Source organism: Microcaecilia unicolor, chromosome 5 (genome assembly GCF_901765095.1).
Source record: "Microcaecilia unicolor chromosome 5, aMicUni1.1, whole genome shotgun sequence".
Taxonomy (NCBI): Eukaryota; Metazoa; Chordata; class Amphibia; order Gymnophiona; family Siphonopidae; genus Microcaecilia; species Microcaecilia unicolor.
The window spans coordinates 52,012,913-52,039,985 of NC_044035.1; the positions used below are offsets into that span (position 1 = coordinate 52,012,913).

At 43.1% G+C, this 27,073-nt stretch overlaps 1 protein-coding gene across 2 annotated transcripts in view; it reads left to right on the plus strand.

The window, feature by feature from the left end:
• Positions 1–24,493, plus strand: part of LOC115471106 (M-phase inducer phosphatase 3-like) — a 48,505-nt gene extending 24,012 nt beyond the window's left edge. For both annotated transcript variants that reach the window (XM_030204788.1, XM_030204789.1), the window contains exons 9-12: positions 1,911–2,009; positions 16,420–16,553; positions 22,094–22,205; positions 24,306–24,493. In XM_030204788.1, coding sequence (XP_030060648.1) covers positions 1,911–2,009; positions 16,420–16,553; positions 22,094–22,205; positions 24,306–24,446 — 486 coding nt within the window. In that variant the 3' untranslated portion in view covers positions 24,447–24,493. The remainder of the gene's footprint in view (positions 1–1,910; positions 2,010–16,419; positions 16,554–22,093; positions 22,206–24,305) is intronic.
• Positions 24,494–27,073: the final 2,580 nt, after the last annotated feature.

The window sequence follows — 27,073 nt, forward strand, 5'->3', positions numbered from 1 at the left end:
ATTCAAAACAATTTTTTAACAAAATGAAACCTCAACAGCCTGGGTGCCTACAGAGATGGTCAACCCCAATTATTGTTGCTTTCACATGTTTGAAAGATTCTCTTTGTGTGATGGATTCCTACTGAGGCAGAGACGAAACAGGGGGCCCTTTGTCGAGGATTTTGCAAGGTGAATTTGAAGAATTTTGAGTGGGTCCCGGTTGGACGTCTGGTGAATTTGAAGACAGCTGTTACCACCTGCGTGGCTAAGTTGAGTAAACTAAGTTTTCTCTGTGCACATATTGCAATTTTTTGAATTTTTGGATCTTTTTCATCATGACATTGACTTTAACCCAATATATTATGACGATTTGAAGATATAATTCTTCCTCTGTTTTTTTTTGGCTGCAAAGGTTTTTCTCCACTAGGGAGTTGTTTTCCTTTGCAGTTCGGTTCGGAGAAATTGTGGAACCAGTGATAGGAGCCACTTAAATTGGGGTTGACCATCTCTGTAGGCACCCCAGGCTGTTGAGGTTTCATTTTGTTAAAAATTTGTTTTGACCTTCCGTACATTTTGAGTTGGAGTCAATTTTAGAGCAAATTTATGTTATTGAAGTAGTATACTATGCCATAGTTTGTATTGTTATTTGAATATTTTTACTGCTATAATTATCTATTGCTCATGTTTGATCTATTCTTACTGTACACCACCTTGAGTGAATTCCTTCAAAATGGCGGTAAATAAATCCTAATAAATAAAATAAAAATAATAAGTTTCTGAGAATTTGGAGACCCTTTTTTAACTCCCAGAGGGGCATAATCGAAAGGGATGTCCAAGTTTTGTTGAGGACGTCCTCGCAAAATGTCCCGATGGAGGGGCGGGGAAACCCATATTATCGAAACAAGATGGACGTCCATCTTTCGTTTTGATAATATGGTCGGCGATGCCCAAATCTTGAAATTTAGGTCATCCTTAGAGATGGTCATCCCTAGACTTGGTCGCTTCTGATTTTCGGCGATAATGGAAACCAAGGACATCCATCTGAGAAACGACCAAATGGAAGCCCTTTGGTCATGGGAGGAGCCAGCATTTGTAGTGCACTGGTCCCCCTGACATGCCAGGACACCAACTGGGCACCCTAGGGGGCACTGCAGTGGACTTCATAAAATGCTCCCAGGAACACAGCTCCCTTACCTTGTCTGCTGAGCCCCCCAGGCCCCCCTAAAACCCACTACCCACAACTGTACACCACTATCATAGCCCTTATGGGTGAAGGGGGGCACCTAGATGTGGGTACAGTGGGTTTGTGGTGGGTTTTGGAGGGCTCGCTGTTTCCTCCACAAACGTGACAGGTAGGGGGAATGGGCCTGGGTCCGCCTGTCTGAAGTGCACTGCACCCACTAAAACTGCTCCAGGGACCTGCATACTTCATGGACCTGAGTATGACATCTGAGGCTGGCAAAAAATATTTTGAAAGATATTTGATGAGGGTGGGAGGGGGTTAGTGACCACTGGGGGAGTAATGGGAGGTCATCCTCGATTCTCTCCATTGGTCATCTGGTCATTTCAGGCACCTTTTTGTGCCTTGGTCATGAGAAAAACATGACACCTGTTTAAGATTTTATATCATGTTGAAGGCTTAGAATGTAAGTATTAATATTGATGGAGGGTGTAAGGGCCCAACAAACTTGTTTGCTTAGGGCCTACCAAGAGTTTAATCCTGCCCTGACTGCGGCAGCCGAATGTGGACCCATAAATTTTTTTTCTTGGTACTCTCTGATATGAATCCAGACTGACATCTGAAGCGGTGTCTCAAAAGCCTACAAACAAGACGATCTTTGGATAATGTTCATGTTGTCTAACAAGGGAAGTATTACAACATGCAAAGAACACACACACACAAACTGAAGAGCTCTTTCTCTTGTACACAGGTAGCTTCACTGCTGAATGGACAATATGACCAGGTGGTGGAGAAATATTATGTGGTGGACTGTCGTTTTCCATATGAATACAAAGGAGGACATATAAAGGTATAGAATTCCTACAATTCATGTTGTTTAGCAATAGAAACCTCAATGTAAAACGTGAACTTTCAGTATAGGAAAAGCAGGAGTGCTGCAGCTCAGGATTGGGGCAATACTAGACATACGATTAGTCTAGGAACAGCAGGAGTGCTGCAGCCCAACGTGGTAACATAGTAACATAATAGATGACGGCAGATAAAGTTCTGTATGGTCCATCCAGTCTGCCCAACAAGATAACTTATAGCATAAGGTATGATGTGATTCTACATATGTATACTTCATCTTGATTTGTCCTTGCCATTTTCAGGGCATAGATTGTAGAAGTCTGCCTGGCACAATGTCTGACATTGAGTTAAACCGGTATTTTTAATATCACCATGTGGAGACTCAAACTCTAGTTCCAATTATTCTTTAATGCAAGTAATCCAAAAGAAAAAGAAAATAAACACTTACAGTTCAGATATTATTGGAACATATAGAGTCACTGCCCTTCTGTAGATAAGAATCCATTCTACATCCAGCACTCTCAGATAAGAGAGGCTGGGAAATTCAGCCACACAGGCTTGCTGGTGAAAGTTGTGGAAATACTTTATGTAGTAGAAAACATAATGCACCCTCAGATTTTGAAGGGCTCAGAGCACAAGGATCACAAAAATGTTAAGGCACACAAACAAAAATTCTGTCTACTCAAATACATGATAGGAGGGGGCACTGCTTTCCCAGCAGGCTTGAAGCCAGAGCAAAGCCAATAAGAAAATCCCATAAGACAATTGGAGCAGGGACAGTGGCGTTCCTAGGGGGGGGGTGGGTGCGGTCCGCCCTGGGTGCACGCCGCTGGGGGGGGGGTGCCCAGCGCCTGTCAGCGCCACTCGTTCCGTGCTCCCTCTGCCCCGGAACAGGTTACTTCCTGTTCCGGGGCAGAGGGAGCATGGAACGAGCGACGCCGACAGGTGCGCGGCACCCCCCCAGCAGGTAAAAATGCACCCGGGGGGGTGTCGCTTCGCCGGGGGAGGTGTCGTTTCGCCGGGGGGGGGGCACTGCACCCTGGGGGGGGCACATCGGCTATCCGCCCCGGGTGTCAGCAGCCCTAGGAACGCCACTGAGCAGGGAACGTATGCTCAAAGGAGGCCAATAACATCAGCTCTACAACTTATAGGCAATGCAGCAGTCCTGCATTACAGATATATATAAAGGGAAAGGGGATGGGATTTGATATACTGCCTTTCTGTGATTACAGTCAAAGCGATTTACATATTATATTGCCCCAATTTGATTGACTGCATTTGTTGTCCTTTAGATTGTAAGCTCCTTTGAGCAGGGACTGTCCTTCTTTGTTAATTGTACAGCGCTGCGTAACCCTAGCAGCGCTTTAGAAATGTTAAATAGTAGTAGTAGTATTATATACAGGTACTTATTTTGTACCTGGGGCAATGGAGGCTTAGGTAACTTGCTCAGAGTCACATGAGACAACATGCTCACAGCAGTGGCGCAGGTCAGGGATGGCACAATGCTAGATATACGGTGAGTGTAGGAACAGCAGAAGTGCTGCAGGTCAGGAATGAGGGCAATGCTAGATATGTAGTTAGTGAAGAAAGAGCAGGAGTGCTGCAGCACAGGGATGACAACATGCTCACAGAAGTGCTGCGGGTCAATAGAGCTGCCAAGTCTCCCGCTTTCAGCAGGAGACTCACGCTTTTGCAGGTCATCTCCGGCACTCCCGCTGAGTGGCCTCCCCATCCAGCCGCAGCAGGAAACACCTTCATAAAATATCATCTCCTGCTGCCGCTGATCCCGTGGCAGTAGGAGATGACATTTTTTAAAGGCATTTCCTGCTGTCGCTGGATGGGGAGACAACTTGTTTTGTTGTAACCACAATTTGGCTGTGCCAGGGATGGAGCACTGGGCGGGGCTGGGCAAAGCAATGAGAGGGGCTGTAGGTGGGCCCTAAATCTCCCGCTGAGTGGGTTAGCCCCATTGGCAGCTCTGGGTCATGGATGGGGCAATGCTAGATATTCGGTTAGTGTAGGAGCAGCAGGAATGCTGCAGGGCATGGATATGGTAGGCACTAGGCCTCTTCTTATTATAAGAACTGTTGAGGTGATGTTGATCAAGGCAGTGAAAAAAAAAGCAGTGTTGCGATGGAAAAACTAATTTCATGTGTGCAAGAATGTCATGGAGGGGTAGAGTTGCCAACTCTGACCGAGAAAAACCCAACACCTACTCTGCTCCATGCCCCTCCCTTCCATGTTCTTGGTCCCACCCCAAGACCCTTGCCAGAACTACTGTTGCACCATTCCCCTACCTCGTTCCTCTACAACCACCTGTCCACACTAGTGTTGCCACCTCAGAAGAAGAAACTGCCACATGTATGTATGTTCTATGATTCTTTCACAAACTTTACATAAGAGAAATAAAGCTCCAGTAACCAAATTCTTTAAAAAAAAATGCACTCCGGATCTATATAGAAAACATGTCATAATAAAGTAGCACTATTGTTCAAAGGACTCAAGTAGCAATAACCCTACCTATAAAAAGGCAACACCCTAGAATACCAATATTCTTCCTGCTGAAAAAAAAAGAACGAATTTAAACTGCTACAGACCCCCTACACAGAAATCAATGGCGTAGTTCACCGGGGGGCCTGGGCCCCCCAATTATGGGCTCAGGCCCCCTCCAAAACTGAAATACCAGAAGAATGGCTGGCAAGGATGCCCAAACCCCTGCCAGCTGAAGAGATTCGCGAGCTAAATCCCCACCTATGCTGCTTCAGCAACGAGGAAGCTGTGTTGTCCCAAGGGTCCATATTGTCACCTTTATTATTTAACATTTTCTTAAGTCCCTTATCTACTGTTGTTCAGTTCCTTGGGATTAGCACCTGTTACTATGCAGATGATATTTTATCATTACACCATACAGCTACATCTAACCCTGGTATTTCTCTACTTCAACACTGTTTGTTCAATGTTGAATCCTAGTTAACCAAAAAACGTCTTTTTGGAATCCATCTAAATCAGTGACAATTTGGTTTTCAAATCACTCACGTTGTCCAACACTATCTCCCTTTTTAGGGGGGTTCTCCACTAACATTAGTTGATTCAATTATCTTGTAATTCTCATTGACCATCAACTCTGCTTCCAAGTGCTTCTTTGCACTTCGTCAAATTCAGTCAGTTAGATCTGTCTTGGATACTTCTACTTTACAGAAAATTTTCCACACACTTGTAACCTCATGTTTTGATTACTGTAATTCTATGCAACCCAGTTTGCCACAATATTCTATTACACATCTTTAATCAGTTCAAAACACCACAATACACATATTATTCCATTTTAAGAGATTTCAGCAGATTATTTTTCCAATCTTTTCCAAAGTCATTGGCTTCCTGTGAAATATCGCTTTAATTTCAAAATCATTATGTTAACACACAGTGCAATATTTACAGGACTACCTCCATACCTGACTTCTGTCATAATTCCTTACAGACCAGCTTGTCACCTGCGGTTCTCATCTGGGTTTCAGCTAATACTTCCTTTTCCTGCCAAGCTTGGCTAGATTATACTTGTCTATCCTTCTTCTATCTCACTCCCTCTCTGGAACTCTCTCCCATAAGTCCTAAGCAATGAAACTAATTGGACCAAGTTTAAATGTGCCCTCAAAACTTATTAATTCAAATTGAATTTAGTTCTGGTCCTTAGATGTTAGAATGGTCTGGGTAGAGTGGTTTTGGCACCTGTTTTCATAGACTATACTGAGTCCCCCAGATTCTATAAATGGTGGCTAAAGTTCCATGTGCAAATCAGCATGTGTAGCCGATTTGTGTGTGGAACTTAATTGGTTAACAAGACAATCAGCGCCAATAATTGGACGTTAAGCAATTATCGGTACTAATTGGCACTAATTAAACCTTCACTATCCCAGCTGTAGAGGACTTAAATACAAATCCATACATACATCTACTTTCTCATACATCTGCACACAATTATGGAATGAATTACCGATCAACATAAAAACAACACATGACTCAACAACCTTCCGAAAATTACTGAAGACCTACTTATTCATAAAGACATACAAGAAAGATCCCCCATAACGATCTGACTCCCAAATTACTCCAATACATCTATTATGGAACTCTCCAATTTGTTTATTTGAATTACATCCTCATTACTGAATATTATTATTGAACACTATATCTTGTCTTGATATCAATATGTTATGTTTTATCTATTTACCCACTTCTATTCCTACATGATATACTTATGAACCTTTATTTGTAATAATTCTGAAATTATTATTCCGTTAATATGATTGCTATAATATTTTTATGCACCTTTTCTGTATCTATATTCTGAAATTCGTATTCTATTAATGTGAATGTCGTTGTAACATTTTGTAAGCCACATTGAGCCTGCAAATGGGTGGGAAAATGTGGGATACAAGTGCAGCAAATAAATAAATAAATAAATAAATAAATAAATAATTAGGATTTACACACATAACTTGCTAAGCGTATTCTATAAAATGATGCATGTAAATCAGACCATGGGGGGATCTCAAAAGAGGGTGTGCCCATGGGAGGGAAATGGGCAGGTTGTGGGTATTCTGAAAATTTGCAAGCACTGTTATAGATATGCCTGATCTGTGCCGAAATAAGACATGTGCACTTACAACAAGTTTTAGTTGGTGTAAATGTCTGCGCCTAAATTTTAGTCGTGGGACAGCCGCTATGCATTTTCTATAAACTGTGTCTAACGTTAGGTGAGGTTTATAGAATAGTGCTAAGAGTGGTTTTGTTTGACGCTGATTTTTTAGGCACCATATATAGAATCTAGCCCAGTGTTTATTTGATTCTTCCATACTTTGTTCTTTTCTGTCCTATCTGGAAAATTGGAGTTCTGTTTCTCAGCACATTGTGCTTTTGATATTATTATTCCCAACTCTCCCAACCCCTCCCGGCAAAGTTAATTACTTTACTACCCTTCAAGGTGCTAGAGTGAAGTCTTACTGGTAAAGCCATTCAATACAATTCTAGACACCCTAGGCAACAAATCTTGCAAATAACAATCCCACACCTTCAAAAATGCCGTCTGTCACCTAGGGGCCATATTCACATTTTGAGTTTCCCACATCATTACAGCGTGTAATTTATTCCTCCAATACCAGTAATATGGGGGGCATCTCTAGGAGCCAGTGATGGAGAATGCATTTCTTTCCAACTATATAGACTTTGCCTAAAAATAAAAACATAAGAACATAAGAAAAGCCATACTGGGTAAGACCAATGGTCCATCTAGCCCAGTATCCTGTTTCCAACAGTGGCCAAGCCAGGTCACAGTTACCTGGCAGAAACCCAAATAGTATCTGAAGAAAAAACCAGGGTGTTTCAGCTTCATATGCCAGCACTTCTGTGCATGCTCAGTTCTGCTTGCTTATCACCGCCAGCAAAGGTAGGAGGGGTAGATGGAGGCAGAGGAGGATGAGAGAAAATATTTGGCCTCCCTTAGTCCACTCCTGTACTCCCCCCCCTTCCCCCCAAACTGGACTTCTGACTACACTCTTGATAGAAACTAAACACTAGGGTAAGGGGATTTGATATGCCTTTTTGTGGTAAGTGGTTTAAACATTATATGTGTCCCTAGTGGGCTCACAATCTAAGTATTGTACCTGGGGCAACTCCACTGTTCTCATAGGTTACATTCCCTGAAAACCAGAATTTAAGATGAGATGATCCACTGTTTGTAGGACGAGGTTTGCAATAGCAAAATCCTGTTCCAGGTTTTGCTGTTTCATTCGGTTTACTGAGGAATTATCATTTAGGTCTCTTTGCCACTTTTACTTTTTACTTTTAACTGCAAGCATCAGAAATAACTAGGTAAAAGTAGTAAAAATTGGTAAAATTATTACTTTGGTAAAAGTAAAAATAACAAATTTTCCCCGTACTTATTTACAAGTAAAAGTAACAAAACTTTTACTTAAATAAAGTAACTAGTTACATTTACTTAGCTACTATACAACACTGCTAGTTATAGAGGAGCACCCAGATACAGTACAGCAGTCTGAGATTATAAAGAAAAGGACTATTCTGGAACAGACATAAAAAAACAATACCGAATCATAAAGAACCTACTCAACACAAATCCAGTAACAACCTCGCCCTCAAATTGTCCATCTGCAGACCAGTTGGCCAAATATTTCAACGACAAAATCATCAATCTATGCAACTCAATTCCTCACGACAACACAAACACTGATACCTTCCTTGATGAACTGGACCCTGACTCAGAAGAAATTTTTATTTATTTATTGCATTTGTATCCCACATTTTCCCACCTTTTTGCGGGTTCAGTGTGGCTTACAATATGATATAAGTGAAGGAAATACAATTTGTTACAACTTGGTTATGGATTACATTGTGTAGAGTTAAGCGAGACAATCGAAGTAACGTTATGGAATATAACAATGGAACACAGACATTGAAACCTTGGAAGGGGACAATGAGAGGCTTAAAGGGCAATATTAAGGCATGAAGACATATGGTATACATATTTCTCTGATTGGAGGTATGAATGATGTGAGATTACGGGGATGAGATTGCAGAGTTGGATGTATGATGCATTAGTGAACAGTGAGTATGGACTTTATGTGTTTTGGCTCTTTCCGTATATTTTTTCAAAAAGATGGGTCTTCAATAATTTGCGGAAGGAAGCTTGTTCGTGGATCGTTCTTAAGTTGCGCGGCGACAGACCGCTCTTGGACAACCTTCACCCCCCTCAGCACTAAGGAAATCTCCACAGCACTATCCAAACTCTCCAAATCTTACTGCCAGCTGGATCCATGCCCCAATTATCTAATGAAAAATGCCCCAGATCGATTCATCTCAGACCTCACCACCCACCTAAATTTCCTACTTCAACAAGGCACCTTCCCCTCCGAACGCGGCAACATTTTACTCACACCACTTCCAAAAAACCCAAAAAAAACAGCGAAAGACATTACTAACTATCAACCTGTGGCCTCCATCTGTCATGTTTTCAAAGCTGGAAACTGGGTTTGTGAGCTCTTGGGCCACTGCCGAGGAGCAGCAGCGGCAGGCAAAACCACCCCCAAACCAGGGACAGGACAGAACAGGACTGGAACCCCGGACTGGAGTTGCATCTGAGGCAAGCAGGCTAGAACAGGCAAAGCAGGAACCTTAGTCTTCACCTGCGCTAGCCGCTGTCCCCCCGAAGTTGAGTCTCTGGGTTCAAGCGACTGGCAGGACTTTGCAGGGCAGGAGCTGGATACCCACAGGCTGAACACGGACTAAGGGTCAGAGGGGAAAGGAACCTACAGGGACAGCAAGGCAAAAGCCTGGGCTAGAACTCACAGAAAGACAATAAAACACAAGGCAGGGAATAGACAAGCTAGGGGATAGAAACTGGAAGCTGCAAGCAGCCTCTAAACAGGGGAAAAAACACTGACTAACAAGACACAGAACTGAAAGCTGTAGAGCAGCCACTAAGGTACAAGCAGAAAAGACTAAACACGAAACTATAGCCCAGAGACAAGACTAGCAAACTAACAACAACCTAATCTAACTACACACTGACTGGCTAGAACAGACAAGACTCAAGGCAAGGATTCAAACTAGGCAGCAGAGCAACAAGCACTAACATACCAGGGCCTTAGACGATGCAAAGGCAAAAGCAGGAAGAATCAAAATGGCTAATAAGCCCAGCAGCACCTGGAGCTCAGCTGCAACAATCACCAGGCAGCTATGGGTGCTGTGCAGGGCCAAACAAGACAGACAAGTCTGGCAGCCTGGAAGATCCGGACTGGGCTAAAATCTGTAACGGGTGACAGTCCACAGCAGCCACCGGTTCTGGCCACCAGAGGGCGCGGGGAGCACAGACGTAACACCATCCCTCTCCTAACCAAACTAATGGAAAACAGAGTGACCGCCCAACTTAACAAATTAATTCAAAATGTTCCATACTACACGAATCACAATCAGGCTTTCGACCTGCACATAGCACTGAGACAGTACTACTCACCGTGATAACCAAGTTCAAACAAGAAATTGCACTTGGTAAAAACATACTTCTTCTTCAATTCGACCTATCCAGTGCATTCGACATGGTAAACCACAATATCTTCACAAAACTAATGGACAAACTAGGGGTCGGTGGAAAAATCATTAAATGGATAAAAAGTTTCATCACCACCAGAACCTACCAAGTCAAATCAACCTCATCTATAACATCCGCGTGGTCTTCTCAATGCGGAGTCCCCCAAGGATTGCCTTTATCCCTAATCCTCTTCAATCTTATGATGATTCCTCTGGCTAAATCCTTATCCAAAGCTGGTCTAAACCCCTTCATCTATGCAGATGATGTCACTATATTCATCCCTTTCAAATCCAACCTTGCAGAAATCTCTGAAAGAATAATTACCGGAATGAACATATTAGCTTCCTGGGCCAATGCCTTCAAAATGAAATTGAATAAAGAAAAATCTCAATGTTTAATCCTATCATCAAAACATTCCACTCTACTCCCAACCACTCTGGTCACCCCTGATGTGACAATCCCGATATCCAACAATTTAAAAATCTTAGGAGTAATGTTGAACAACCATCTGACTCTGGAAACTCACGCAAAAGCAATAACGAAAAAGATGTTCAACATGATGTGGGTACTGAAAAGAGTAAAACCATTCATCCCTCTAAAAACTTTCCGCAACTTGGTACAATCCACAGTACTCACCCACGCCGATTACTGCAATAGCATCTTCATTGGTTGCACTACCCAAATACTGAAAAAACTCCAAACCACCCAAAACATGGCAGCCAGACTAATTTTTGGTAAATCAAGATTTGAAAGTGCAACACCACTCCGCAAAAAGCTACACTGGCTCCCCATCAAAGAGCGAATAAATTTCAAAATACACACACTGATCCACAAGATCCTCCACGGAGAATCTCCAAGCTACATGACCAAATTAATTGACCTCCCAAACAGAAACAGGACCAAATCCTCTCGAACATATCTCCATCTTCCTAGTTGCAAAGGCCTCAAATACAAAACCTACTACGCTTCCAACTTTTCCATGATAGGCAGTCAACTCTGGAACGCCATACCAAGGCTCATTAGAACAAACAACGAACTTCTACCCTTCCGAAAGTTGCTGAAAACATACTTCTTCAAACGAGCCTATTCGAACAACCCAACTTAATCTAATTACCTAAACCACATCTCTAAACCAAACCACTAGCATTAACCATACCTTATCCTGCCCCCATATTCCTTCGTCTTCTCATTCTCTATATAATTTGTATCTCTGTAAAATGATGTATCCATATCTTATATTATCTCTGATACACCTTATTCCCATTTATTGTAAGCCGCACTGAGCCTATGTCATCTCTGTTACACCTTGTTCCCATTTATTGTACGCCGCACTGAGCCTGCTATCGAGTGGGAAAGAGCGGGGTATAAATGCTACAAATAATAATAATAATAATAATATATAAATTTTGCCTAGGTCCACTAATTTCTGTGACTAGTGGGGTGCACATGAGCACAGCCTACTGTGAAACTCTAGCAGACCTAGCAGCTGTCAACTTCACAACAGGAGGCTGCCTACCCTGGCTGTGGGGAACAATGTCTGGTACAGCCACAAAACCAGAGACAGCCAGAGAGACAGCTGGTTTGGAACAGAGGGAGCCAGAGAGACAGATGGGTAGAAGAGGGAAAGGGTAAGATCACTTAGGTCACATGAGAGGAGGGAGGATTTGGGATCTGGTATGGGCTTCCACGATGGTATTTTTTTCATATCATCTTTATTGATTCAAACAGAACAGTACTTTAAAAGCAACATAGGCCCTACAGAATCATTGAATCATCTTTACGTAGTGTACCTGAATGCAACTCACCTTGAGCTACTACTGAAAAAGGTGTGAGCAAAAAATCCAAGCAGAAAAACCAAATTCCCTACAACCCCTGTCCCTCAACACGATGATATTTTTAAACAACATCCATGCCTGATTTAAAGTCCTAACTTTTGCGGCCGACCCTTTCTATCCCCCTAATATTCAAGACCATTTAACCAGACAGGAACGGCACCTGACCAGTTAAATGGTACTTAGCCAACTATCCAATGATATTCAGTGGGAGATAGTCAGCTGTATCCTGCTGAATATCACTGGTTAGCATCTAGCAGAAAGCCGGTTGTATTGTGCATATCCGGCTATCCACTGATTTTCGGCACATTGCCAGCTAAGTTTGGCAGTCAGATTTGGCCCTGTAAATAGCAGGCCTATCTTTCGGCCAGTTCCAACTTAACTGACCAGAGCTGAATATCGGCTTGGCCCATTAAGTTGGAACCGGCCAAAAATAAACCAGATATTCAATACCAGTCACTGGAACGACCCGGAACTGAATATCCAGGCTCAGCGCTGACCATGAGAGGCAGACTGGCTACCTCCCACAGTCTGAATATAAGTCCCTATAAGTTTATGTTTTCATGTCTTGCATTGTTTCTGTTTTTGCATGATTTATGTATTTTATGTGTGTACACATTGTACCCTACCTAGAATTGTAGATAGTGGGGGAGAACTACTTGCGATACCATCGTTTGAGCGAAACCTCTGCTTTTCTTGAACTCTACAATTAGGTTATCCTACTTTTAAAAATACATGCTTAAAGTCTTTTTATGAAGATTCTTTTCCATTCCAAGGGGCGAGGCCTTAGAACATGTTCCTATAAAAATGAAATGTCTGCCATTATGTTTGCTTTTTAAAAAAGGCTTTAAAAGCTTATTTATTTGAAAAGTAGTGTGGAAGTTAAGATACTGACTGTATAATCGATTTATTGTATATCCCTCAATTGTGCTTCTGAATTTGTGAACCACTGTGAATCCTTACTGGAACAATGTGCAACATACAAAACACAAATAGAATAGAATAGAACTAAATAAAACTGAAAGGAAAGGAAAATTGGGCCTCTACGTTTTCTATTTCCTAAGCTGCTTTTCATATAATAATTTCTAATAATTTCCTGCTATTAAACATGACCATCCAGCTGTGGCGGTCGGTCACTTCTAGTTCACCAGTGCTTTTCCCTTCATTTATTCCTCTTCCTCCATCCTGGCATCCTGGTGGAGATGAAAACGGTAACGGAATTCAAACATGCGTGGGATAAACATAAAGGAATCCTGTGCAGAAGAAAGGGATCCTCAGGAGCTTAGCCTAGAATGGGTGGCAGAGCTGGTGGTTGGGAGGCGGGGCTAATGTGGGCAGACATATACGGTCTGTGCTGGGGCTGGTGGTTGGGAGGCGGGACTAGTGCTGGGCAGACTTATACGGTCGGTGCCGGGGCTGGTGATTGGGCGGCGGGGATAGTGCTGGGCAGACTTATACGGTCTGTGCCAGAGCCGGTGGTGGGTGGCAGGGATAGTGCTGGGCAGACTTATACGGTCTGTGCCAGAGCTGGTGGTTGGGAGGCGGGGCTGGTGGTTGGGAGGCAGGGATAGTGCTGGGCAGACTTATACGGTCTGTGCCAGAGCCGGTGGTGGGTGGCAGGGATAGTGCTGGGCAGACTTATACGGTCTGTGCCAGAGCTGGTGGTTGGGAGGCGGGGTTGGTGGTTGGGAGGCGGGGATAGGGCTGGCCAGACTTATACGGTCTGTGCACTGAAGAGGACAGTACAAATAAAAAAAGTAGCACATATGAATTTATCTTCTTGGGCAGACTGGATGGATCGTGCAGGTCTTCTTCTGCCGTCATCTACTATGTTACTATGTTACATTGAAGGTTCTTGGCTAGGAGACATGGATGGCACCTTCCTTTCAGAGCTTGGCATGGATATACAATTGTACTAGTCAGTAGGTATCACTGTAAAGCTAGAGTCAGCCATCCTTTTTGCCTCCCTGGAGAGGGAGGGGGCACTGTGATACTGCCTCTGCAGCAAGCTGTATTTACATTGCGTTAAAATTATTATAGGCCACACATACCCAAATTTTAGTTCAGTGCAGCTTACAAAGAGTAGGGCAAACCCTAGAACATATATAATATATAATACAAATTTCTGAAATAGCCAAGCTATGAACAGCTTTTAAAAGATCAAACAATTAAATTCATAACATATGTTCTATAGCTTACAAAGAATAGAACCCTAAAACTTACATAATCAAAGCCATACAATTATCACAGTTCAGCATAATGCAAACTTCTAGAATAGCCAACTTTTTAACAATTTTCAAAAAAGCTTATAATTAAACTTATATGTTCTTTGGCAACATGTTCTACCATTTTGCTGCTTGATAAGGAACTGTTAAGGAGAATTCCATCTTGTCAATTGTACATTGAGGTGAAATATATTTGAAAGGTATTAATCCGCAAACGAACCTTTTCTGGAGACCGGAAGGTGGTAGAACTAGAGGACATGAAATGAGGTTGAAGGGGAGGCAGACTCAAGAAAAAAGTCAGGAAGTATTTTTTCACGGAGAGAGTGGTGGATACTTGGAATGCCTTCCAGTGGTGTGCTGGTAAATTTTTAACAACAGTATCTCTTCCTGGTCCACCTTGGTGCCCCCCCTCCGTCTACCACTGCGCCCCCCCCCCCATCCACCACTGCGCCCCCCGTCCACCTCTGCGCCCCCCCATCCACCTCTGCGCCCCCCAAAATTGCAGAGCTGGCTATAGCCAGTGGGTAGGGGGGGGGGGGCAATGCATTACTTTCTCCAGGAAAAAAAAATTAAATGATCCCAGGTTCCAATCTAATTCATGTTTAATGTGGGATAAAATGCCATAAATAAGTAAATAAATATAAACTTTTAATGTTGAGCACCTGATTCTCAAAGAGAACATATTCCAAACACTATAATGAAAATAACATTATTTTTTCTACCTTTGTTGTCTGGTGACTGTTTTTCTGATCATGCTGGCCCAGTATCCGATTCTGCTGCTATCTGTCCTTTTAACTCCGTTTCCAGGGCTTCCTTTCCATTTATTTCTTTCCTTTCCTCCTTTCTTCTTCATTTCTGGTCCTCAGCTTCTGCCTATTTTCTTCATCCATGTGCAGTTTTTCTCCTCTCTTCCTTTTCCCTTATCTCCTTCCTCACTCTTCCCTCCCCTCCATCCATGCCCAGCATTTATTCTCTCTCCCCTCCTCTCCCCCTGCCCTGCATGCACCCATGGCCAGCGACCCTTCTCTCCCCTGCCCTCCATCCACCCATGGCCAGCAGTGACCCTCCTCTCCCCTGTCCTCCATCCACCCATGGCCAGCGACCCTTCTCTCCCCTGCCCTCCATCCACCCATGGCCAGCAGTGACCCTCCTCTCCCCTGCCCTGCATGCACCCATGGCCAGTGACCCTTCTGTCCCCTGCCCTGCATGCACCCATGTCCAGCGACCCTTCTCTCCCCTGCCCTCCATCCACCCATGGCCAGCAGTGACCCTCCTCTCCCCTGCCACCCCCTCCCAACTTGTTCCGCAAATTCTCCTGCTTCCTCCCTCCCTCCCTCCCGATCTGGTCCCTCACCGACCCTACCTTGGCCATCAAATTCTTCGGGGCAGGCAGTGTTGCCTGCCCGCTGCCATCGCTGACTTTCCTCCGCCGCCCGATCGCGCTTCAAAATGGCCGCCGACACTTACAGAAGTCTCGTGAGGCCGCCTCTGGAAGTCTCGGCGGCCATTTTTAAAGCACAAACAGGCGGCGGAGGAAAGTCAGCAATAGTCAAGGTAGGATCGGTGAGGGACCGGACTCGCCCTTTCCAACAACCGGCTCGCAAGTCCGGCCAAAATTTAACAACCGGATCTTGCGAGCCGGAGCAAGCCGGCTCCAGCACACCACTGATGCCCTCCCAAGGGAGGTGTTGGAGATGAAAACGGTAATGGAATTCAAAAAAGCTTGGGATAAACATAAAGGAATCCTGTTCAGAAGAAATGGATCCTCAGAAGCTTAGCAGAGATTGGGTGCCAGCACCGGTGGTTAAGAGGTGGGGCTAGTGGTTGGGAGGCGGGGCTAGTGCCGGGCAGACTTCTACGGTCTGTGCTCTGAAAATGGCAGATACAAATCAAGGTCAGGTATACATATTAAATAGCACATATGAGTTTATCTTGTTGGGCAGACTGGATGGACCATACAGGTCTTTTTCTGCCGTCACTTACTATGTTACTATGAAGGGAACAGGATCATCAAATAATGTCTAGAGTTGCTAATGTAATTATTATTAAGTATAGAAATTAAATTTACCATGTACTACAGTGCTTAGCAATGTAAAATTAAAAAGACCAAACAACATAACTTAAAATTTGAGCATGCCTCCATTGGAAACCAGTGGAAAATTTACAAAGCAATGGCCTGGCATGTTCAAATCTAGCATTTTTGCATATTAGTCTTTTCATATAAATGATTTTCCTGTTCTGTTGTCATAGGGAGCACTGAATCTGTACAGGGAGGAGCAGCTGAAACAAGCCTTCTTCCAGAAGCCTCAGTGCATATCTTCAGTCCAAAGGAGAATCATCATGATCTTCCACTGTGAATTCTCATCAGAGAGGGGACCGCGGCTGTAGGTGTTTCACTGGGATTCCACTTTCTTCATTTGTATTCAGTAGCTGCATCAGTGGCGAAGCCAAATGTGCAACTTTGGATGGGCCTGAGCCCAAAGTGGGTGGGCACTGTATTTTTCCTCTGCTTCCACCCTGCCCCTCTCCTCTTTGACCCCTCACCTCAAATTATAAATACCTGAGCCAGCAGGGATCCCCAAGTCCCACCAGCTGAAGGTGTCATCCTTGGTTGACCAGAACTTATCTCTACACTCTGCAGTTTGTAGCACTGTCCATGGGACACTGCTGCATTGGCCTCCCCTCGAAAAGCTCAGTTTTGGGGCATGCGTGAAAACCGAGCATGCTCAGGGGTTAGAGGCCCATGGACAGTGCCATCAATCGCAGAGTGTAGAGATATGTTTTGGCCAACCAAGGATGACACCTTCAGCTGGTGAGACTTGGGGATCCCCGCCAGTCATAGCAAGAGTGCTACAATTTTGGGTGGGCCTGAGCCCAAAGTGGGTGGTCCCAGGCCCACCCGTGGCTATACCACTGCTGCATTGTGTGTTGGCAAATTATGTAATATTTCTACATATCCAGAAATGTTCTGAACAGGAAAATAATCATCCTAAGGAGATAAAGATAGCCAAATGCCTGAGCTGTGTGTCATGTCCCCTACCTCAATGCAAGCGGCGTCCTCGGGCTGCGCGGGGTCCCGTCGACACACACACTTGACTGGCACTGCCCTGAGCCATGTGTGTTTAGTTCTTCTCTGGGTTTGTTCAGAGAGCGGTGGTTGCAGGCTCCTTAATTGCTTTGCTTCCATGCACCTGTGTCTGCTCTCTCTCTCTCTGCCTGGCTTCCAGGCTCCTTGCTTGCTTCCACCCACCTGTGTCTGCTCTCCCTCTACCTGGCTTTCCTTGCTTCTCTCCTATTGGTCCTCCGGTTCCTCCTTCCCCTGCTCTTGTCCTATGGCTGTGCTCCTTCTCCCTGCTGGTTCCTGCTGATGTCAGACGCCAGCACTTTATCAGCTGAGCTCTTCCTGGACTCCATGCTTCGGCTTCTACTTTGGATCACTCTCTTGCCTGCCTGACCGATACGTTCACCACCCCGCTTCCAGCTCCGTCTCGTCAGTCCTGCAGGCCGCCCGCACCTAGGGGCTCAACTTTTGGGGAATGGCGGTCAGCGCAGGTGAAAACCGGGGTTGTCCGGCCACCAAGCAGAACCGGGCTCAGCAGTGCTCTACTTGGTACAAGAACTCACAAGTCTGACACTGTGTTATGTAGACAATTCACCTTTGTCATGTTTCATGAAAGGAAAGCATAAATAGCTAACCAAATTAAATCCCCAACTCCATCTATATGAGTGATCTATAGAGCTGAGGGATATAATCTATGACATGCACAGGACTGTAGTGAAAGGGGAGGTGTTACTGGGAGGAGATTTGAATCTACTGGATGCAGATTGGAGCATCTTCCTAGGTATTCCCATCAAGCAAACAGTAACAAAACCTACAAGGGAGGGTAGGGGATACTTAGGGCCCTGTTTACGAAGCCGTGTTATAGGCGCATTAGCATTTTCAACATGTATTAACCATGTACACGCATTAACCATGTGCGTGCCTACACTATCCCTATAGGCATCTACATGGTTAGCACACGCGTTAATTGTAGACATGTTAAAAACGCTAATGTGCCTTAGTAAACAGGGCCTTTAATTTACCAAAAGTGTTTTTAATGCTCAGATAGATGGACACCTTCCAGTGATGATCAGTGTGTGTTAATATGAAAGCAATAGCAGAGAGAGGTCATAGAAAAGGAAAGAAAAAAGGGTCATGGAGGGTCTTGAACTTCAGGCATACAGACTTGTTAAAATGGAAGAAGCAGGTGCAGGTTAGGAAATTTTTCATGAAGTAGGACAGTGAACTACACTAAAAGAAGCTGTAATAAAGGCTAATGTGAATGTTATATTCCCCTCAACACCTTAACTGGGAGCTCACAATAAAATGAACAAATTAACGTAAAATGAAAAATACAGCGTTAATATCTAACTAGAAAGCACATATTTTCTAAATATATTTGTTTTTAGAAACTTACGGAAAGCTAAATAACATGATTGAGATTTCACCAAAGTTGGTAAAAGATTCCAAAATTGAAAAGTCTGATATAAAAATAAAGCTGTAAAATATTTCTTTGAACATAACAAGTCTCTATAAGAAGGGACAGATAGATTTAAGTTATTATGCGTACCGTACTAAGAGGTCAATACATTAATCATTGAATACATAAAGCACAGAGCCACTCCCTTCAAAATCTTATAAACAAAACAACAGAGCTTACAAAGAACCCTAGACTCCACTGGCAACCAGAAGAGTTTTTCATAATCTGGGGAAACTCTATTGAATCTACCTAGTCCACATATAAGTCGAACTGCTGTATTTTTTTTCTTAATACATTTTTATTATTTTCCAAAATAACCAATGCAGATAAACTTGCAGTGAAGAAGGAATTGCTTCAATACAGATAACCAGAAATCAGCTTATACAAACAATCTACCACCTACCTCATATCTCCCACAAATCCAGCCCATTATAGGATCTGCATGCAGGGACCTTAAACTAAAGCTGTAACATCAGTGTCGATCCATCATGCCATGTCGTGTAAACATCCCAAATTTTTTTGATATTGCAGGATGTGACCATAGCTGTTAGGAGGGACATTAAACAAAAGTAGTTGAATTGCTGTATTTTGAATGGTTCAGTGGCTTCTCAATAGCTATTTTGTACAGCCAAGGTATATAATATTGCAATAATCAAGCTTCGTAAGCACAAAGCTTGAACTAACAATTGAAATGACTCTAAAGTAAAATATTTCCAAATATTTATTAAATTACTCATCATCCAGAAGCTTTTTTTTAACATGGCAATTTACCTGAGATTCCCAAGACATATTACGTTCTAACAATACTCCTAAATTTTTTCAAAGATTTTTCCAATAGATCATTCAATAACAGGGAAGATGGCTTCAATAAAATATCTTGAATGTCAATCAGAAGAAACGTACCCCCCTGTTTACTAAGCCGCACTAGCAGCTGCTGTGCGCTAATGACACAAAGCCCATTCACTTTGAATGGGCTGTGTTGGCATTGCCTCGTGGCTTAGTAAACAGGGAGGTTAGTTTTCTCACTGTTAAGTTTAAGTCGATTATTAAACATACATATTGCTATCATACAATTCTCTATTTGTGGGATTAAGTTCATCACATGTATTTCTATTGGAATCAGAATTGTAATATTGTCCACATAAATATAAACTTTGTAGCCCACTGCTTCCAATGGGTATCCCAATTATACCATAAGAACAATGAAGAGGATCGGAGATAGGATGTTAGGAATGTACATAAATATGCAAGGGAAAGGAGACCTGCATGATATTCAAAAGAGGTGGCTGACCAGTAAAAACAAAAAAGCTCACAGGTCAGTATTCAAACGCTGTGACTCTTACATTTTGCCATATGGCTATGGTAACTGCAACCAACCTTGAAATGGAGGACATAGGAAGGGGATCACATAACCAAAAGGATGACACAATATTTCCTTTCATGTAACTGCTGAAACAGGGTCACAGACAGATATGACCTTCCATTAGGCATTCATATTTTTTTTTTTTACTAAAATGCCTACAAACAACAAAAACAATTTTGAGAATTACCTGTATATATCTGGTTTAGCTCCCCTTTGCCATGATAATGTTCCAGAAACTGTGATACCTGGTGAAAGGTCCGTTCCAATAGGTTAAGTAACAGTTTATAGCAGGGGCGTATCTGCGTGGGGCCACAGGGGCCTGGGCCCCCGCAGATTTCGCCCTGGCCCCCCTCCCCGCCGTCAACCCTCCCCCGCTGCTTACTTTTGCTGGCGGGGGGCCCCAACCCCCGCCAGCCGAGGTCCGACCCGCAGTCTCCATATTTCGTCTTCCTCCGTGGCCATGTGCTTCAAGGAAGTAATGCTGCAGTGCTGATTGGTTGAATCCAGTTCGGTGCCCCCCCTCTCTGGCTCTGGCCCCCCCTACCGCCGGATTCCAGATATGCCCCTGGTTTATAGGCTGGCTTAATATAAGGTGTCATACAAACCATTTTGCTTTCTATAAAATAGGAGATCTAAAATGAGGTGCAAACACTTCCCCGTGGATTCAAAGATTTCTTATGGTGACCAGGTCAGCCTTTTCCCTTTACTGATTGTAGTTATGTGATTTCACCTTATGTGATGATATGAGATATCTCCCTCACCAAATGAGCTGTCAAATAAGAATTTTTAATACAAGAAAAGGTCAATGCACAGATTCTTGATTATGATCGTAATCTAGCCAACATTACACACCCAGGGTTCCATGGAAGGCACTTTACCAACTTGGATAGGAAGCTTGTAATCAAAAAAAAATTTAAGTTGGCCTGGGTCATAAAACACATAAAGCACATTTTGCAATTTTATGAAACATTTTGAAGGAAAACATTTTTCAAAAATTCTCCATTTGTTTGGAGAACTCTGGAGTAGAGAGCCAAAAACAGCTTCCAGTGCTTTTGAGTATTCCTATATACATCAGGAAAATACCATATTTTTCAACCCAGGAATAATGATGTATGATTCTAGAAATACACCTTCAAAACAAGATTTTTGTCTGCTTCAAAGACAAAAGAAACAAGAAGAATAACACAAGTATCTACTACATCAAAAGATGACTACAACATATCAGTCTAATTTAAACTGTCCGGTGATGTTAATTCCTGTATTTCTTTAGCTATTGCATCAACTGGAACAGTTGTTTGTTTTTTTTCTTTGAGGTTAAATAATAATTCTTATTAATAAGCAGCAACGGTTCACTGAGCATTTTCAATACCTCTGAGAAAATTTATTTATTTATTTGTTGCATTTATAACCCACATTTTCCCACCTATTTGCAGGCTCAATGTGGCTTACATTAATCCGTGATCGCGATCGCCATTTCCGGAATGAGAAATACAAAGTGGCATTGCATTAAAGTTCATAAGTGACAGAGTAGATTAAGCAGTCATGTATACAGAATTCATTTTCGGAATAAGGAATAAAGTGGTATTGCATTAAATATATCAGCACTTAAATGGCTAAATGCCAACTCTGCCTCGGGAACGGGCACAAAATAGCCGGTTTCGGCTTAGGTGCTAACTGGACATTTTCAGTGGCGCTGTCTGGTTAAGCGCCGCTGAATATGCCCCAGACAAGCAATTTAAGCTAAGCAGCCAGAAGCCATTTCTGGCCATTTAAATCACTTTGAATATCAACCCCATATGTTTATAAGATTCATATATTCCACTGACAAAGTAGCATCTTACCTGTTTAGAATTGATTAAAATGGAAGGCTCTCCATGTTTGAAACAGAAGGTTTTTTTAAATCTCCCACTCCTCCCATTTGGGCTTTCCATAGCATTAGTAAATGTCCAGTGCACAATTCTGTGCTGCTACACAGTTAGAAGGTATCATTTGCAGATCGAGGACTTAGGTCACGTGGTCTTTTCTTATTGTATCATGGCAGATGTCGCACTCTGAGGCAGCTGGATCGGAATGCTAACTCATATCCCTGTCTGTATTACCCTGAGTTGTACATTTTAAAAGGTGGCTACAAGGAATTCTATGAAAACTTTAAGGTAACCAACTTCATTTGTTGATTTGCAAGCTGGAATATACAAATGTGTGGAAGAAGCGTAATGCAGTGCCCAAAGCAGGAAGGACATTTATAGCGCTGGGGCCAGTGGCGTAGCCACAGGTGGTCCTGGGTGGTAGGGCTCAGGCCCACCCATCAGTAGCACATGTTTAGCAGTAGCTGGTGGGGATCCCAAACTCCACAAGCTGAAGGCTTCCCCCTGATGGTAACGAAAACACTACTCTCCATGATACTGGCACCTGCACATGCTCAGTTTTCATCGTAAGCCTGCTGCAGACTGCCAAGGTGGAAAGAAGTGTTTTCCTGCCAGCTGAGATATTTTTTTCATGGTGGTTGGGAGGTAGAACACTTAGTGCCCACCCACTTCTTGCCCAGGCCCACCCAAAATCTGTTGTCTGGCTACGCCCCTGGCTGGGGCTACTTCTCCAGGGTTGTGGAAGACCAACAGGAGTGTGAGGCATTGAGGGACATAAATCTTTGTGTTGCTTCTGATGTAGAATCTTTTGAGTATCACCACAACAGTTACTCCCAAAGTAGTAGATCAGTTCTTCCTAGACTTTTGCAGCTGTGACTCCACTTTAGAGGGTGAATATTTTACTTAGGCCCAGTCCTACCTTTTCTTCTGTGGCTCTACTCCAGGCCAACTTGTAGCACTGACTAGCACTACTGAAGTCCTTATCTCCCATCTAGCTTATGTAGCTCAATGGTGGGTTGATGGTAGCAATTTCTTTTTTTTTTTTTTTTTTTTGGGGTGGGGGGTGAAGTCATAACCTCAAATGACCTACAGTTTGAGAACCACTTAGTTGTGGTCATTAACATGGGCTGAACTAAGTTACTATTCATAGAAGTGCTGGGTTTTTTGTTTTGTTTTTTAACTGAACAAAAATGTTCCATTGATTTTCCTGGTTAAATAGCCTTAAGCCGGCAAAGTGCTAATATCCAGTGCGAGATAGTTGGCTATCTTGGCTGAATATTAGTTCTTAGCAGCTAGCCCGGTCACTGGCTATGTCGTGCAACATAGCCGGTTAGCGCCAATATTCATTGGCTGACCGGCTAAGTTTTACGGTCAGACCCGCGTAAATAGCAGATCTAACTTGGCCGTTGTAATTTAGTGGGTCAGCCGATGAATATCGGCTTAACCAGCTATGTTTTATAGCGGCCAAAAACCCCCCAGAAATTCAGTGCCATTTGCTGAATACGGCCATGGCATTGAATTTCTGGGTTCACAGCCGACCACAGGAGTTAGCTGCCTTCCTCCTACTGTCTGAATATTGGCCCCCAAGTCTGTCTAGAAAAAAAAATCTAATGCAAAGCTTTTTTTTTTTAATTCTTGGTGAGTCAGCGGGCTTAATAAATAACATTCACTCTAATTGTTGTGAGTAGATAAGTAAATTATGCCCAGCAAGGCCGCCGAGAGGGGGGGACAGGGGGGACAAAAGTCCCAGGGTCTGGCGCCACCGCCTGGCCTGCCCTCTGTCGCCACCTGGCCCGCCCTCCGTCACTCCCAGAACTAACCTTAAGCCTCCTTTCATTTCGCAGCAAGCAGCAGCAGATCAGGCCACTTCTTCCTTCCATGTCCCGCCCTCGCCTGACGTAACATCCATGAGGGCGGGGCATGGAAGGAAGGAAGGAGGAGAGGTCTGCCCTGCCGCTGCTTGCTACAAAGTGAAAGGAGGCTTAAGGTTAGTTCCAAGGGCTCGGCCCGATAGCGGGTGGAGGGGGGCCCGGCGACCTCAGGTGGGTGGGCAGCGGGGGGCCCGGCGATCTCGCGTGGGCGGCGACCTCGGGTGGGGGGCCCGGGGGCAGCCTTGTCCCGGGCCCGGCTCTTGGCGGCCCTGATGCCCAGCTGTACTCTTCCTGAACAATAAGGAGACCTTTCACAAAACTGTGCTAGTGTTTTTAGCTCGTGGTAAAATTCAGCTGCCACTATAGGCATCTCAGTGTTTACTGCCAGCTGATTTTTACCACAAGCTCAAAATGCTAGTGTGGCTTTGTAAAAGGCCCCCCTAAAATTAGCAATTTCAATAACTGAGTGGAAGGCTCTTTTTGACTCAGTGTTAGTAATGTCTACTTCTTCCCTCAGGGTCTCTGTGAACCTCAGGCCTATGTGCACATGCTGCACCAAGACTTCCAGGAAGAATTGAAGGGGTTTCACAGGGAGACCAAGCCCTGGACAGCACGAAGGATCCGCAAAAAACTGTTCAAACCACAGGCACCAAGATAAAAACCCTCTACCCTGGTCTTTCTGTCATCATATGGAAAAATAATGCCTTGACTCTTTATGCTCTTTATGCTTTCCTAGTGCCTTTTTCATTTAAGGATGGGTTCATCATTGAAAATAGTCTGTTGTAGTTCACACTGCTTATTATTCAGGACTTCCCTCTTATCTGTCTATGTTGACTATTCCTTATGTCGCCATCACGTACACTAAGATCCCTACTTTCACACCTAAGCACGCCCACTAGGAGTCTACTAACTTTGGAATAATTTACTTCCTTTTCTTCACTCTGAGCATCTGCTAAAAAAAATTAAAATGTCTCGTCAAAATGCATTATTTTCATTTAGCTTTCGGAGATTGGTCCTCGGGCACTCAGTAAGGTTACAAGGCATTGTGGAATATTGACTTTATGTTACCTGTATATTCATCAACTTATGAGAAGAGCCATCAGTTAGATCTACTGGCTCATTCCCATGGGTTTGAAAAAGATATTACTTTTTCTGATCCAGAATGGAATCAGATTATTTGTCTTATCATTTTCAGGCATCTTTCACCCTATAGTGGTTGAAAGCTTCACAAGATAGGGAAAGAACTTTTAGATCTAACCCAATTACAAAATTCTGTAGACCAAAATGTGATCCATCCCATTTCTGGAATGACATAAATTTGCTAATTCCTCTGATGAAGGAAGATCAGATTGCTAAGATAAATGATTGGAATAAACACAGTATAATAGTTTTAGATAAAATAGCCCCTATCTGTGGAAAAAAAATTAAACAGGCAGGTAATAAATAGTTTACATCTGAGTTAATGGACCTAAAGCGTAATTGTAGGTCTTTAGAGAGACTATGGAGAAGGGATAAAACTAACCAGATCAAACTGGAGGAGCACTATAACTGCATATAAGAAAGCTATAGTTAATGCAAAGAGGAAACATTTTACAGATATAATAGCCAGAGATATTACTCACACTGATAAGCTATTTCAAATAGTTAATTCTTTAACAAATACAGTGCACACATCTGATATCTCTGGATATATGCTACCTACTTTCAATCAGTTAGCTCAATATTTTATGTTTCAACATTTTTTATTGATGAAATTGAAAGTAAATAACAGCAAGCTCTACAAATTGCATGTTACAGAGCCAAATCTTCCAAACATGAACATAAGAACAATCATATCATCAACAATTTGACTTTTCCTCCCCACCCATACCCCTCCCCTAACCCTTCCTACCCTCCACTTCTAATTATAAACAATTTTATTGATGACACATCATAAGAAAAAGCCACCCAATTCAATATACAACGAAAAGAGACAGCATAAGCTAAGTACAAACGAAATACTAGGTTTGTCATCAAGCGCTGTTTGATCATTTTCTTCCCCCCCCCCCCAATTTACCACCCAACCCCTCTTCTATACACTATTCTTCAAACAGATTTAAAAAAAGGGGGGGGGGGAGTGTGTTATCCAATTATACTTCTCTACTCACATCCAAAACCTCAAGAAACATCCAACCCATTCTGAGAAGAGTCTCCTCGCACCACCCAACACATCATATATAATCGCTCTATGAATCTTGACAACTATATAGACAGTTTCTATTTTAATTCATTATCTGAAGAGGAATGTTTAGTAAATTGTGATTGAAGTAAGCTTCATAAGGTAATCATGGATGAGCTAGATATCACGTGCTTGAAATTTGCTAAATCTCATTGCTATCTGGATAGTTGTCCAAACATACATGATGAAATCTATGCTAACAGGGTTTAAGAAATCCTTGCTTTATTGGATTGAGGCACATTTTTGATGCTGGTGGTTTTCCAGAACATAGTAACATAGTAGATGACGGCAGAAAAAGACCTACACGGTCCATCCAGTCTGCCCAACAAGATAACTCATATGTGCTACTTTTTGTGTATATCTTACCTTGATTTGTATCTGTATTTCTCTAAGATTATTCTTATGCCCATAGTAAAATATTTGGCAGTTTCAAGGGAGATATAGCTAATTACAGGCCGGTGGCATCTATTTCCTACTTTGTAAAGATAATGGAGGCCTTGGTCACAAAACCAGTTGGTGTCTCATTTTGGATAAGTTTAATCTGTTACACACATCACAATCAGGTTTTTGTGCTGATTACAGCACTGAGACCCGCATAATCATATTATTAGATCACATGAAAAAATATCTATGTTAGGGTCAAGATGTCCTTATTATGCAACTGGATTTATCCAGTACTTTTGATCTGGTGGACCACAGGGTATTATTGGAAATTCTTGATAAATATGGTGTATCAGGTAATGTCTTATCCTGGTTTAAGGGATTTTTAACCTATCAGTCTTATTGTGTAAAGTTCCAGGGAGAAATATCTGAGAGCAGTGGCGGACGGAGGGTGGTCTGGGCCCCCCGCCCAGCCACTGACCCAGTCCTACCTAAGGGGTCCTGGTGGAATTGTGGCCTCTGCGGGGGGCATGTTATTTCCTGCCCGCTGTGCTGCTGCTATTCCCCACCTGCCAGCACTGCCATGTTTTCAAAATGGCAGCTGATACTTCCAGCGGTAGTTTTGCAGGTCTCAACAGTCTCGCGAGACTTCAGCTGGGAGTCTTAGCCGCCATTTTTAAAATACG